Here is a 12,698-nt window from a genome sequence, read left to right as displayed (position 1 = left end):
AAAAAAATATGTGTACAATTAAAAAATAGAATTAAATAAATTGTGTATTACGAAAATAAGTAAAATGGTATTTATTGAAAATTATAAATAAACTTTGGCATCAGTAAATATAAAATGAAAAATCACTCTGTATTATGTTGATATAAGTTTACCATTTATTAAATGACTTATGAAATTGAGAGTTTTTTTTAGTGTTATATTTTTTTAACTTTAATTAGGTTTTATTTATGTTATACCGGAAACATTGAATCAAAGTTTTCAAATATTGGTATAATCATCACTATTTACATTGTAAATCAAATTCAATTTTTTGTATTTGGACCACAAGCTTGCAAAAGCCCTCTATCACACATAAGTTTTAGCCTCTTTACTGGATCATAGGTTCTAAAACACAAATTCACGTTAAGTATTTAAACTTTCCTTAGATAAGAAAAAAAGTAAATCAAAAAGATAAGATTACTTGTAAAATTCAGCATATTTCTTCTTCCTTGGCTCCATTACCATGTATTTCCAAGCAAGTCCTCCTAATATAGAGCATGCAACAGCTCCATATATAGCTTTGGTGATTCTGGTTTGCAGAAGATTCCTCAGCTGAGGCTTTGGAATCGTTGTTGTAGTCATCTGAAAAAAGTAATTTTTTATAAAAAAAAAAAATAAATTTTAAACATCAAAACATCTAGTACCATGGACTGTCAGAGAGGAGTTTAAAGTAACCTTTATAGGTACACAATACAAAATATAGCTCTGTACATGTCTAAAATGTGTAAACATGCAAGTGTCACATCCAAAAACAATATACAACAAGTTTCAATAAAAAATTAAAATTATCTTGTGCATATTCTAAAAACGACGCAAATGCCAAAGGACTGAGAAGGTAAAGAGAAGGGGTGGGTACAAGTTACCGAGACAAAACCTCAAAAGTAGATTCCGAAGTTACGTAATAAATACTTTTCTCGAGGATTCTATACAAAATTACTCCTACAATTACCGTATTTTTTGACAGTTATTCCTTGAGGTCGAGTCTTATGTACTTTATTATCTGTTATCGATCTGATTGACGAGAACCAGTAACAAGGCTTCCCGATTCTTGGCAGATGAGAAAAGTACACTGTTTATACATATATATATTGGGTACACTCTGCGTACTAGCAGACACTCAGCAGCTATGCTGTGTGACGTCATCGGAGTATCGGACGAAAATCGAATACGGAATCAAATTTCGATTAATAAACGAGTATAAATAAAAACATACAATAAGAATTATAAACATTATCAAAGATTTTTATTCGTACAAACAGTATAGCTTGGTGTTATTTTTTACGACGAATTAAAAATATTGTTGATGTCAAGTACTGGTGAATGTTATTTATTTTTTTAAATCACTCCAAGGTGAATTTTTTATAAATTTTTTATTATGGCAAACAAAATTTAATTCGTGTACGTTTTGCATAGCTACGAGGAAATATCAGCAGTTATATATTTTGCAGGAGAAAGGTTTTAAATCTGATGAAATTTGTAATATATGTTTTGATCTGCGTCAAATTAGAGTATAAGTACTTGAAATAATTAATTTTTTAAAGTAATCAATAAAGATGGATGTTGTTTTCATTTTTATAACAATCACGTATAAAATATGTAAAATTACATAGGATCTTATAAATAGATACTTTAGTAATTTTTAGATAATTTACACAATAAACTTTTTTTTTACAAATCGTCCCAAACGTCAATATTTTCTCTAGCAACATTTTTATTGTCTCTTCTGTTTTTATTTTGCACTCCAGATTTTTTGAGTTTCCTCTGAACCTGCAATTTCGTTGTTTTCTTTTCACGTTTCAATAAATCTGCTTTGACTCTTTTTTTCACCAAACCTTCTGGTATTATAGTAGAAGCTATGGACATAGTTTCCGTGTAATGAGAAGTATCACTTGCACCACAGTCAAGATAAAAATCAGCCATCATTTGTTTAAAATCATGTTCGGCATCAGGTACATGGTCTGGGTCATACTTAATATCTTCATTGGAAGATTGATTCGATGTTTTATTATCATGTGATTCACTATGTTCAAATGAAACCTGCTCTAATTCTTGAATTTTCAATGAGTCTGTATGATCATTCACAGATCGATCTACTTCTTGATCTCCATTTGGTGGTATAAATGTATTCTTAATTAAATCATTTTCTAAATTAAAAGTTTCTTTGTCATCGCAAACTGTAGAGTCACTGTCAGATTCTTCTTTTTCTTGAAAAGACAAAGTAACTTCTTTATCCATGCCTACATTCAATTCATCCACTTTTCTTTGTAAGTCACTAATGGACTTTTCCATATTTTCTTCTTCATCTTCTCCATCTTCATCATCGCTCACCTCAGGTGAATGTAAGATGACTTTTGATGTCTTTTTGTATTCTGCATTCTTTTCTCCAACGATTTCATTAAATTCCGGATATGTTGTGCTTTCATAAGCAAAGCGTCTTCTGAAAAACTCTCTTATACAATTTACATCACGCTCAAAGTGAAGTTCTGCATCTTCATGTTTAGTGGATATCATCTGTGGAAAGTCAATGAGAATAGGCGTCTCATCAGCCATGAGCATGATATTGAACTCATTGAAATCACCGTGTATGACTCCATGGTAAGCGAGCCTGCAAATAGTATTCATCAGTTCATCGTACAACTTTTCCACATTCTCAACCTCGTGGACATTACATAGCGGTACACCATCGATCAGCTCCATGATAATGCAGTGCCTGTTAACATCGATTGGTTTAGGTACTTTGAAACCTCTGTCGTGAAGAGCCTTCATGAAAGCAAACTCTTTGGCAGCAGATACCCTCGACATGTAAAGCCAAGACATGTGTTTTCTGTGTTGATGGTAGTCTCGTTTGATTTTTATATTACGGAAACAAACCCTGCCTAATCTGTGAAGCTTAAGGACGTAGTGTTCCACGCGATTCTTGGATACGACGTAAATATTTGACTCTTTGCCGACGCCAATCTGGTTGCCAAACGAGTCGAGGAGTCCACGAGCTGCGAGTGTCTTGAGTGCCAGGTAATCGTAGCCGGTGTTGGTCAAACGATAGCCCTGGTAACGCTTAGTGCTCTCGTAACTGAGTAGCCGGTGCTTGCACAGGTCCTTCATGATTTTGTGAAGTCCGCCGTGACGAAGATTGGCGATTTGAGCGGCGAGGGCTCCGGGTACGAGCTCATGGTTTTTCATACCCATCTCGATAGCTGTCAACACGCGGAAGTCTTCGCGCGTCAAGTAGCGCATCATCTTCACGTCCAGCTTGCCCATGTTATTGTTGCTTTTTCAATAATTAACAGGTTACAGAAAAAGAACACTTATTTAACCTCTGTGGGGTCTGCAGTCTGTCTCCTGAGGGCTGAGCACTTGAGCATCAGACTCTGCTCTGCACTGCACTACTCTGCAGCTTTGCACTGTCTGAGAAGTTTTAAGGAAAGAAAAGAAATGGGAAAGGGGCAATGGGGCATAAGCTGACATATGGGGGGGGGGATAGGGTTATGACGCGTGTGCCCCCAGTGCCGGGGTGGGCGAGGTGACAGCGGTCCACCACAATTGGCGCGAAATTCAAATCGAAAGAACAATTGTGAATAAACAGGTTTTCATAGTTAATTAAGTAAACTTTTATGTACATCGAAAATTACAGTACTGATTCCCGAAATACAAAAAAACTCAACACTTCGTAGCAATGAAATATATAAAATTATGTGCAATCGGCTAATAAGAACAATATGAAAATTATATTGATGGATAAAATAGAAATACTAAACTCTTTTGGATGAAAAAAGGCCGCTTTTACTTCTCTCATCTCGCTTTAAAAATAGTCTTGTTGAATATAATAACATCATTATGTTTCTTTACATTCAGAGATTAATTATTTGAAAAGTATGGGTAAAAGAAATAATTTTCCATTAATTAATGAACTGGTGGTGTGGGAGGTGGTGACGAAAGACTGTACTTACCAAAAAAAAGCTGGCTGTTCGACAAGTCGACGAGGAAAACAAAAGAGAGGGGAAAATACATAGATGTTATGAAAATAGGGTACGTTTATTTTCTCTCTACAGCACGCACGGCATATCAAATGTCCGAAACTCCGGAACTCTGAAGTCTCGAGAGGAGAGAGCGATCGAGAGAGAGGAGAGAGCCCTTCTTTCAGCTTTCAGTGACGGAAAAGTCTCGTGTGCGGATAGTGGTGCACACGGAGAGAGAAGCTCTGTTGAAATCGTCTGCTGTGCTCCTCGTGTAATCAAGCCACGTTTGAAAAAAAAAACTTTTTTTTTTTAAATTCATTTGCGGTTTCTTGCATACCATCGTCGTCGCGTCATCGCGCGAATGTAAACCGTCTTATTCAATAGATTTATTTAAAAGACAAAAAAAAAAAAAAAACAGAAGAATAAATCTCAACTGTGCTCGGCTCTAATCAAATGGCTACGAACAATACGGAAGAGGTCGAGGTATGCAGGTGCATTGTACAATATTTAATGAGTTAGATGTGTTCATCGATACATCTGCAAATTAAGGGAGCTATGACATACACATAATGTACTACATTACACAGTATTTTGGTTGTTCTTCGTTATAATATATCAGCAGCCCCAGTGGAAGATGTGTGCTTAGCTCGTTTTTTGTAATATAGTCTAATGCCCGAATCGTCTGTATATTTTTTATCTTTGCAACTCGGTCGCTCTCTTTTCTCCACGCATTTGGAAATATGTTATAAGTATGTGTGTACGTAATAGGCGAGGGCGAGGGTATGGTGTACCCAACGTGTGTCTCTTATCTCGCGTATGTTTATATATGTAACTTTCCAATATTAACGGTACGACTGGGATTTATTTTTTACTTCATCTTACCTATACGTGGTACAGGTCACAATTTCCACGGAATTTTTATGGTACGTCCAATTATTTACTCCGGTAAGGATGTGCATATTTCACAGAAACAAAATCTAAAACTACTTACTGAAGAAAATGTAAGCTATGTTCAGTTAGTTGACTCGAATGATTTGTGAATGTTCAATTTTTTTTTGTGAAAGGTATATATAGCTTACGATCCGTTGTCTTGGTGATTATTATTATTATCGAATATATATGTATGGAAATTTTATTTTTATTGTTGGGCAGTTTTTCGTCTGTCGAGTTGGCTATAAATAGATTAAAATTATTCCGTAAAATCAAACTTCATAGTTTTACGTGGAACTGTAATGGGCATGCATGTATGCCTTATTGTGATAAAACTAAAATAGAGTGAAATAATAGCATCAAAAATGTTACGTGCACATCTGTTTGAAGTGGTGAGACATACTTTTATTTTTTAATTTTAAATATATCGCGTATCTCTGGACAATTTGCGAAATACCGAAACTTTATTTTTCAATACTTTTGCGGTACATCGATCAATATTACCATAACTTTAGAGAAATTGAGTAAATAAATATTTGAATTATTATGAAACCTCACATTTTTCAATAGTTTTCTCAAACTAATATTATTGAGTTTGATTATTCTTTTTTAAAAAAAATTTTGATTAATCATAAATTTGATCCTGATTATCTACATTCGTTTGAAAATTTTGTGCGTTTCTAACGTATTACTTATCACTCTTTCTTCAACGATGATCAAGCAATCAAGCAGCAGATAGTAGATTATTTGTAATTTTACATATATAGTGAACAGCTGCAAACTTGAGTTTTCCACTCAATTACGACATTAAGAGACATTTTCACCCTAAATTACGTAAATACACCTACTACTTATGATAAATTATTATGAATGATACGCGGATTTGATTTGCCCCCCCTTGACTCCCTCAACACACTGGTCTATCACACACCCCGATGTGCTTAAAGGAAGAATGCGAAAAGTATCCGTAGCGGGTGTAGCGGCGCCCCATCGTCGCGGCATTTCCCTTTCTGGCTACTGCTGTGAAGCGGTGAGCCACGGCAGCTCAGCTTTTCTCTCTTTGTAGGAGTTAAAAATCGCGATTAAAATTGCCTTTTTTTGTTAAATCGAATTGAATATTGGTGAACGTCTTCATCCAGTTTTACCGTTTTCAAAACGTACATTTATTTACAATCATCGAAAGAGTTTTTGTCTAGCATACAGAGAGGATATAGAGATGATCGACATCCAGAAGCCAGAGTCTGCACTCGTTCGTAAATCGGTAAAATTGTTGTTCTTTCGTCTATAATAGTTATGTTTATTCGAGGTAGCGAACTTTCACTCTTTGTCAACATTCTGCCCGTCTTTCAATATTTTTTATTTCAACAAAATTTACGAAACGCTAACGTGAGAGGTTAGGTTTCTCACTTGTAAGTTCCATACATATACACACACACACACGTATTCATGTCCGTATGAATTTTTTTTCAGGAAATTCAGAAAAAAGAGCAAGAGTCACCTAAACCTGAGGAGTTCCCGCCTGAACTTCTGATTAAGCATCCACTACAGAACACATGGACCCTCTGGTACTTTGAGCTGGACAAGAGCAAGGGATGGGAGGACAGCCAGCGGGAGATCACCAGTTTCGACACAGCTGAAGATTTCTGGAGGTAGGCCATACCTTGTTGCTCAGTTCTTATGTAAAAGGCTACAGAGAAGTCAGTTTTTCCATTGAACATAATTTGTTTGTATTACCAAGCTGTACAGTTGTTTTGGTAAATTGAGACTTTGGTATGAACGAATCATTTGCATATGGTCACGAACAACTAGTCTATATTTAGAAGTCGTATTATAGCCTGCATTGGTACATCATTTAATTGCCCTTTTTATTGTATCTCTAATATTTAGATATTTTCCAATACATTTTTGTTATCAACAAAAAAAATAATACATTCAAGTTTAATAGTTTCTATTTTTGTGCAGTCTTTACAACCATATCAAACAAGCATCCGAGCTGAAAATAGGATGTGACTACAGTATGTTTAAGCAAGGCATTAGACCCATGTGGGAAGATGATGCCAATAAACATGGAGGAAGATGGCTGATCAATTTGGATAGAAAACAGAGATCCGTTGATTTAGATAATTTTTGGTTGGAGATTTTGCTTTGTATGATTGGTGAAGGATTCAATGATAGTTCAGATACGATTTGCGGAGCTGTTGTTAATATTAGAAATCGACAAGACAAAATTGCTCTTTGGACCGGAAATGCTAAGCTCGAAGACAACATTTTAGAGATTGGGTACGTATTCGAATAACAGTTTGTATATAAATATATAAATTATAAAATAAGTTACAAATTATGAACATAATATTTTTTGCAGAAGAAAACTGAAAGAAAGACTAAAGATTGCATCAAAGCTTCAAATACCGTATCAAGTACATAGAGATACCATGGTAAAATCAGGAAGTACAATAAAGTCAACCTACACAGTTTAAGAAGTAAGTGGGACCGATATCACAAGCTTATGCGTGCTGTTTTTTAAGAGGATTAATATTTAAGATCCACTCGCTGACTGGAATCAGATGTTGAAAGATTTAAAAAAAAATTCAGAAACTAAGTGATGATCCTTTTTTTCGTTACCACTTAAACTTTTTGACAGTGTTGAGCAAAGTTAAAGAAAAAAAAGAAAAAAAAAAAACTGGTGTTATTGAATATGTTTGCTGAATGATAATAGATTAATATAAAATACGTATGAATAAGTAAAACTGTACAATATATTTGAGTATAATTGAGAATGTTTGGTGAGACAAGTGCAGATTGTTGTAGTGTCGATCCCATCATAATCATCGAAAATTAAATTTAGTTTGTTTTTTAGTTTAATTTTTTTTCTTGTATTTTTAGAAAAAATACAACAATCTGCTCAATAATCGTTATTCACAAGCTACATTAATTATTAGATATGCGCATCCATTTTCATGAATCTTATGTAATTCAGTTTTCTATATAAGGTATGTTTGAAAATAATGTGAATAAATATATACTTTGCACAATGGTTTTTTTTATTTTTAAACAGTGTGTAAAATAGTCTTATAAATTATGATGCGATACTTTAACTATTTTTCTAGTCAACCACTGAAGACTCTAACCAAGGCGAACGATAATATTCAAGAATTACGTGTTCGACATGATTTTTTAAATCTGTTCTTCTAGATCTTTCCAATGCATGCATCAATTCTATTTTCCAATTGTGATGATTTTTCGAAAAGTATAACTCAAGTACCTAGAACATAAGTATATTAAACAAGCCATTTTGAAATAGAAGATATTTTCGGCAAACCTTTTTGAACGATTTTTCATCTCTGTGCTCCTCTGTGCAATATTTTGCTTCTATTTCTACAATGATGGATTCTTCAATTTTTAATCTCCTACTTACATCCTTCCAAAATATACCAATTTTTTTGCCTACTCCATTGGAAACTGAAAATATTTAAAATCATTAAGATTGTTCATGAATTAGATAGCCAAAAAAAAAACTCCGACAGCCTACTGAGAGTTCAAAAGTTTTCATCTTACTTAAATCTTTTAGTTCTTTTTCTTGATCAACGTTGGACGGCAATGTGGGTGTATGATTTTGGGTCTGTTTCACAGTAATTCTAGGGTCCATAGAAATTCCCACATTGATACTAGATGTATAGAATGGCATTTTACTATCACCCAAAATAGGCGGCGTTACTGACGTTGGTTTAATTGTATCAGTATTTGGTACAATAGCTGTTAATTGACAAGATAATGTGATATGACCACAATTACATTAGAAACGGGTAAAAGAGTAAGAGCAACGAAATTATTATTTTTCAAAGTAGCGCACTCTTCCATAATAAATATTATGCTTAAAACCAAACAAATAGTAGGTGGCTCTAAAAAAATTTTGGTGCTTCTTCAGTGTTATAAAATGGATTTTCATTTGGATTGCCACAAGATTTAGCAATAGGTGTTTTACATTTTTTACAAGTAAAATAATTGACTCACCAAGGTTGTATAAATTGTTTATTTGAGAATAATTTTCTTCCAACCACAATTCATAGTTCAAAATTAACTCTTCAACCGATGTATCCCTTATAAACTCTTTGGCAACGTGTTTTATTACTCGTATATCATTATATTGTAACACACCACGTTTTTCTAAAACTTTTAATAAAATCCTGATGTCGATAATTGTCTCCAACATACGCCTCGAGTTAATTTGATTCTTGAATTGATCCTTCAATTGTTCGAGTACATCACCGTGAACATGTGCTTGTGATATTTGTTCAAACTGACGAATGAACTCGAAATATCTTTCCAAGCCCATTACCATGATGAAACTACTTAGTTGCAAATATAAAAAGTCAGGGCCAAGTGCGTGACGTGCGCATGTATGACGATAGGTACTGGAGCTACGGGATTCCCCTTTTTGTCAATTTTATAACAATTCGAGCTCAGGATTGGTTGATACTTCCCTTCTCCGTAAATTAAGTAAACTTTGCGTTGGACATGTGTTACATAGTATGTACTGGATTTTATAGTCGAATTGTTTCCGTTTGAATGCTTTTACTCGAAAAATGATTTTTCTGAAAATAAAAAAAATAAAAAATTTGGATATGTGTAAGAAATTATCTCGGTTTATGACATTTTGTTCTGAAAAGTGTTGAATCAATTATTTTTCGTTACTGCGAAGTCGTATGTTCTACGAAAGTGGAACCTGAATTTTTGTTTTCTTACTTATAATAATTTGAAAAACCTTTAAACATTTGCATAAAATTTTGTAGGTTTGTTTGGCTTGAAACAAATTTACTTCCAAGAAAACGGATAAAGTTGTTACGGCATAAGCAGAGTTCTCAAGTAGGTATTGTCATGAATCATGACTGCGGCATCTGACGATTATTCGAATATAAAAAAATCGTGACGATTGTCATAAATAAACGCTAGGCACATTACTCATGCAAGAAAAAAAGAAAAAAAAGGTAAAAATAATCTAGTATCGATAGCAAGAGTAAGTATATTTGATTTTAAATAATAGAGTATAAAATCGAATCTAGAATAAAAATTATTTGCAAATAACAGACAAACTCAATATAAGTCAGCATGACCAAGTATTTAAAATCACATTATTTCCGATTGTTGCAGTGTTCCCGTATAATCACTTAAAATATACATTAGCTTCAGGCAGAATAAATTTTATAATTGTAGTTCGATACCACGTACACGTTACCTATACGCTGTATATGGATACGTGAAAATAATCATATGAAAATAAGTAATAAACTTGAGATACTTCGTTCATAAATATAACAACGACAACATCAATTTAAAAAACGCAAATTGTTATTCACCTATAGTGTATTTATTTGTATGTATGTCAATTAACGATTTTAATAGTAGATCTGCCGCCATATGATTCCAACCTTTTACGGACTCGATTGCATATATTATATACTGTACGAGATCAAGAGATCTATGTAAGATCTACACGTTACGAAAAAACGTTGTACCTGGTAATAAATGCTTTCCAAGCTTTATACTCTTGCTGATGTCTATTAAAAATTCATAAAGAAACTCTTAATAAACACTTCTTATAATGAATTCTATATATACACTCATGATCTGTTTTGGTCAACAAAGTGATGATTTATTTGTCAATGGTCGGGCGGCGCCAGCGTTAACCTGCACTAACTGTCGGTGGGTTCCGCATGTCAACAAACTTCGATATTTTTAGCTGTTTTCACTGTTCAATCCCATGCCACCCGATAAGTATTTCGGAGTTTGTTGACATGCGGAACCCACCGACAGTTTGACAGTTTGACAGTTTGACTGGTTTGACAGAGTTTGAGTTTAACTCTAAGTTAGTACAGGTTGACGCTAGCGCCGCCCGACCATGCTGCATTGGGTGTAATCCGCAATCGCCGGCCAGCAGTTACATATGTACGATGTGACAACGTTGCGTGGTTGGGGGCGCTACTGTCGATTTACTGGTGATGTCGTGCATGATGTGATCCGCAATCTCACCAGCAGTAAAGCAGACGACGTCGGTCTACTATAGTCTATAGACCGACGTCGTCTGCTTTACTGCTGGTGAGATTGCGGATCACATCACCAGTAAATCGACAGTAGCGCCCCCAACCACGCAACGTTGTCACGTCGTACATATGTAACTGCTGGCGGCGATTGCGGATTACACCCATTACCACGACCCACGCAACGTCGCAACTGATCTGTTGGGGCAGCATTTGCGGAATAGAACACAGAGTAGCATACAGCCTCTGATTTTATCATTCTGGGTAAAGAGAGCACGGTGTAAGATATATACGTGAAGTTATAATAGTAATTATAGTAATCACTAGTATCACTACTAAGTAGTGCCATATGGTCGATTTTATTAAAACATATTGTACACTTGCCGCAAATAGCACAAAAAATATCAATTTTTTATTGTCTATCTATAAAATTAGTTGCGGCTGGTTTATAATTGATTAAATGGCTCCAATATAAGAAGTAATAATTATTTGGATCAGCGCCATCTAGCGTTGCGAATTTCTGAACTAAAAAGTGGCCCTAAACTTTTCAGCCAGAGCTTTAGCGCGTAGAGCCATTCAGTCAGTTATAAACCAGCCGCAACTCATGATGAAGCTATAAAATGAAAAAACAACGATACATGTGTTTTTGGCGGCAAGTTAACAATTTATTTTCTACCAAAAGATCGACCTCCTATGTGTTTATACCTTTGAAGATAAATTTTCGAGCATAAGATAGATTGTTAACTTGCCGCCAAAAACACATATATTGTTATTTTTTTATTTTATAGCTTTGTCATGAGTTGCGGCTGGTTTATAATTGACTAAATGGCTCTAATCCTGAATGCTCTGATTGAGAATTTTAGGAGCCACTTTTGGCCAAAAAATTAAGACCGCTAGATGGCGCTGATCCAAAATAATTATTGCCACATTGCTACTTACAGTAAAGTCACTTTATTAGTTATAAACCAGCCGCAACAAATCATATAGATAGATAATAAAAAGTTAACATTTTTTGTGCTACTTGCGGCAAGTTTACAATTTATCTTTTACCTTAAAATCGACCTCCAAAACCATCAATATTCTACTTATCTTATATGGCTCATAAAATCGACAATATTTACAATATTACAATAATCTTGACCTTTTACCATTAACTCATGGAAGCGCAAATGAATCAGTCCATTAAAGAGACAACCGAAGAAAAAAGGCCTGAAAAAGAAGCACAGTCACACGAAAAGTCTCATACAAGAATGGAGCATTGGATCTCACTTGATCAGAGAAGGTTGGGTTCTTTGTTTACTTATAACACTTAAAATTTACATCTCTGTAATAAATGTATTTTTCAATTAGTGAGATCCGATGCTCCATTCCTAGTAAACAAAGAACCCAACCTTCTCTGATCAAGTGAGATCCAATGCTCCATTCTTGTATGAGACTTTTCGTGTGACTGCTTCTTTTTCAGGCCTTTTTTCTTCGGTTGTCTCTTTAATGGACTGATTCATTTGCGCTTCCATGAGTTAATGGTAAAAGGTCAAGATTATTGTAATATTGTAAATATTGTCGATTTTATGAGCCATATAAGATAAGTAGAATATTGATGGTTTTGGAGGTCGATTTTAAGGTAAAAGATAAATTGTAAACTTGCCGCAAGTAGCACAAAAAATGTTAACTTTTTATTATCTATCTATATGATTTGTTGCGGCTGGTTTATAACTAATAAAGTGACTTTACTGTAAGT

The 12,698-nt window shown here is 34.4% G+C and overlaps 4 protein-coding genes across 6 annotated transcripts; 1 reads left to right on the top strand and 3 right to left on the bottom strand.

Moving 5' to 3' along the window:
• Positions 1-175: 175 nt before the first annotated feature.
• Positions 176-1,133, bottom strand: cype (cytochrome c oxidase subunit cyclope). Of its 2 annotated transcripts, none has more exons than XM_014353589.2 (3): positions 989-1,133; positions 461-621; positions 176-384 (listed from the first exon to the last, which is right to left on the bottom strand). In XM_014353589.2, exons 2-3 carry the CDS (start codon positions 619-621, stop codon positions 303-305), a joined length of 243 nt encoding a protein of 80 aa, XP_014209075.2. In that variant the 5' UTR covers positions 989-1,133; the 3' UTR covers positions 176-302. The 2 variants fall into 2 exon arrangements, with proteins under 2 accessions (XP_014209075.2, XP_014209074.2); XM_014353588.2 differs by lacking the exon at positions 989-1,133 and adding an exon at positions 684-783.
• A 149-nt stretch (positions 1,134-1,282) lies between these two features.
• RIOK2 (RIO kinase 2) lies at positions 1,283-3,430 on the bottom strand. Its single transcript, XM_014353551.3, has one exon. It carries the CDS (start codon positions 3,295-3,297, stop codon positions 1,708-1,710), a length of 1,590 nt encoding a protein of 529 aa, XP_014209037.2. The 5' UTR covers positions 3,298-3,430; the 3' UTR covers positions 1,283-1,707.
• A 775-nt stretch (positions 3,431-4,205) lies between these two features.
• eIF4E4 (eukaryotic translation initiation factor 4E4) lies at positions 4,206-7,957 on the top strand. 2 transcript variants are annotated; one of them, XM_014353553.2, is made up of 4 exons: positions 4,206-4,478; positions 6,396-6,574; positions 6,888-7,205; positions 7,288-7,957. In XM_014353553.2, exons 1-4 carry the CDS (start codon positions 4,449-4,451, stop codon positions 7,400-7,402), a joined length of 642 nt encoding a protein of 213 aa, XP_014209039.2. In that variant the 5' UTR covers positions 4,206-4,448; the 3' UTR covers positions 7,403-7,957. The 2 variants fall into 2 exon arrangements, with proteins under 2 accessions (XP_014209039.2, XP_014209038.2); XM_014353552.2 differs by lacking the exon at positions 4,206-4,478 and adding an exon at positions 5,924-6,186.
• Positions 7,958-8,028: 71 nt separating this feature from the next.
• Fadd (fas-associated death domain protein) lies at positions 8,029-12,136 on the bottom strand. The gene is made up of 5 exons (XM_089589374.1): positions 12,109-12,136; positions 8,937-9,517; positions 8,481-8,678; positions 8,245-8,384; positions 8,029-8,187 (listed from the first exon to the last, which is right to left on the bottom strand). Exons 2-5 carry the CDS (start codon positions 9,262-9,264, stop codon positions 8,029-8,031), a joined length of 825 nt encoding a protein of 274 aa, XP_089445500.1. The 5' UTR covers positions 9,265-9,517; positions 12,109-12,136.
• Between the last annotated feature and the right edge of the window lie 562 nt (positions 12,137-12,698).

The sequence above is a fragment of the Copidosoma floridanum genome, unplaced genomic scaffold (genome assembly GCF_036245765.1).
Source record: "Copidosoma floridanum isolate Cflo_tuat_1 unplaced genomic scaffold, Cflo_Japanese_pri ptg000001l, whole genome shotgun sequence".
Taxonomy (NCBI): Eukaryota; Metazoa; Arthropoda; class Insecta; order Hymenoptera; family Encyrtidae; genus Copidosoma; species Copidosoma floridanum.
The sequence above is the reverse complement of the archived record's forward strand: the minus strand, read 5'-3'. Positions and strand labels throughout refer to the sequence as shown.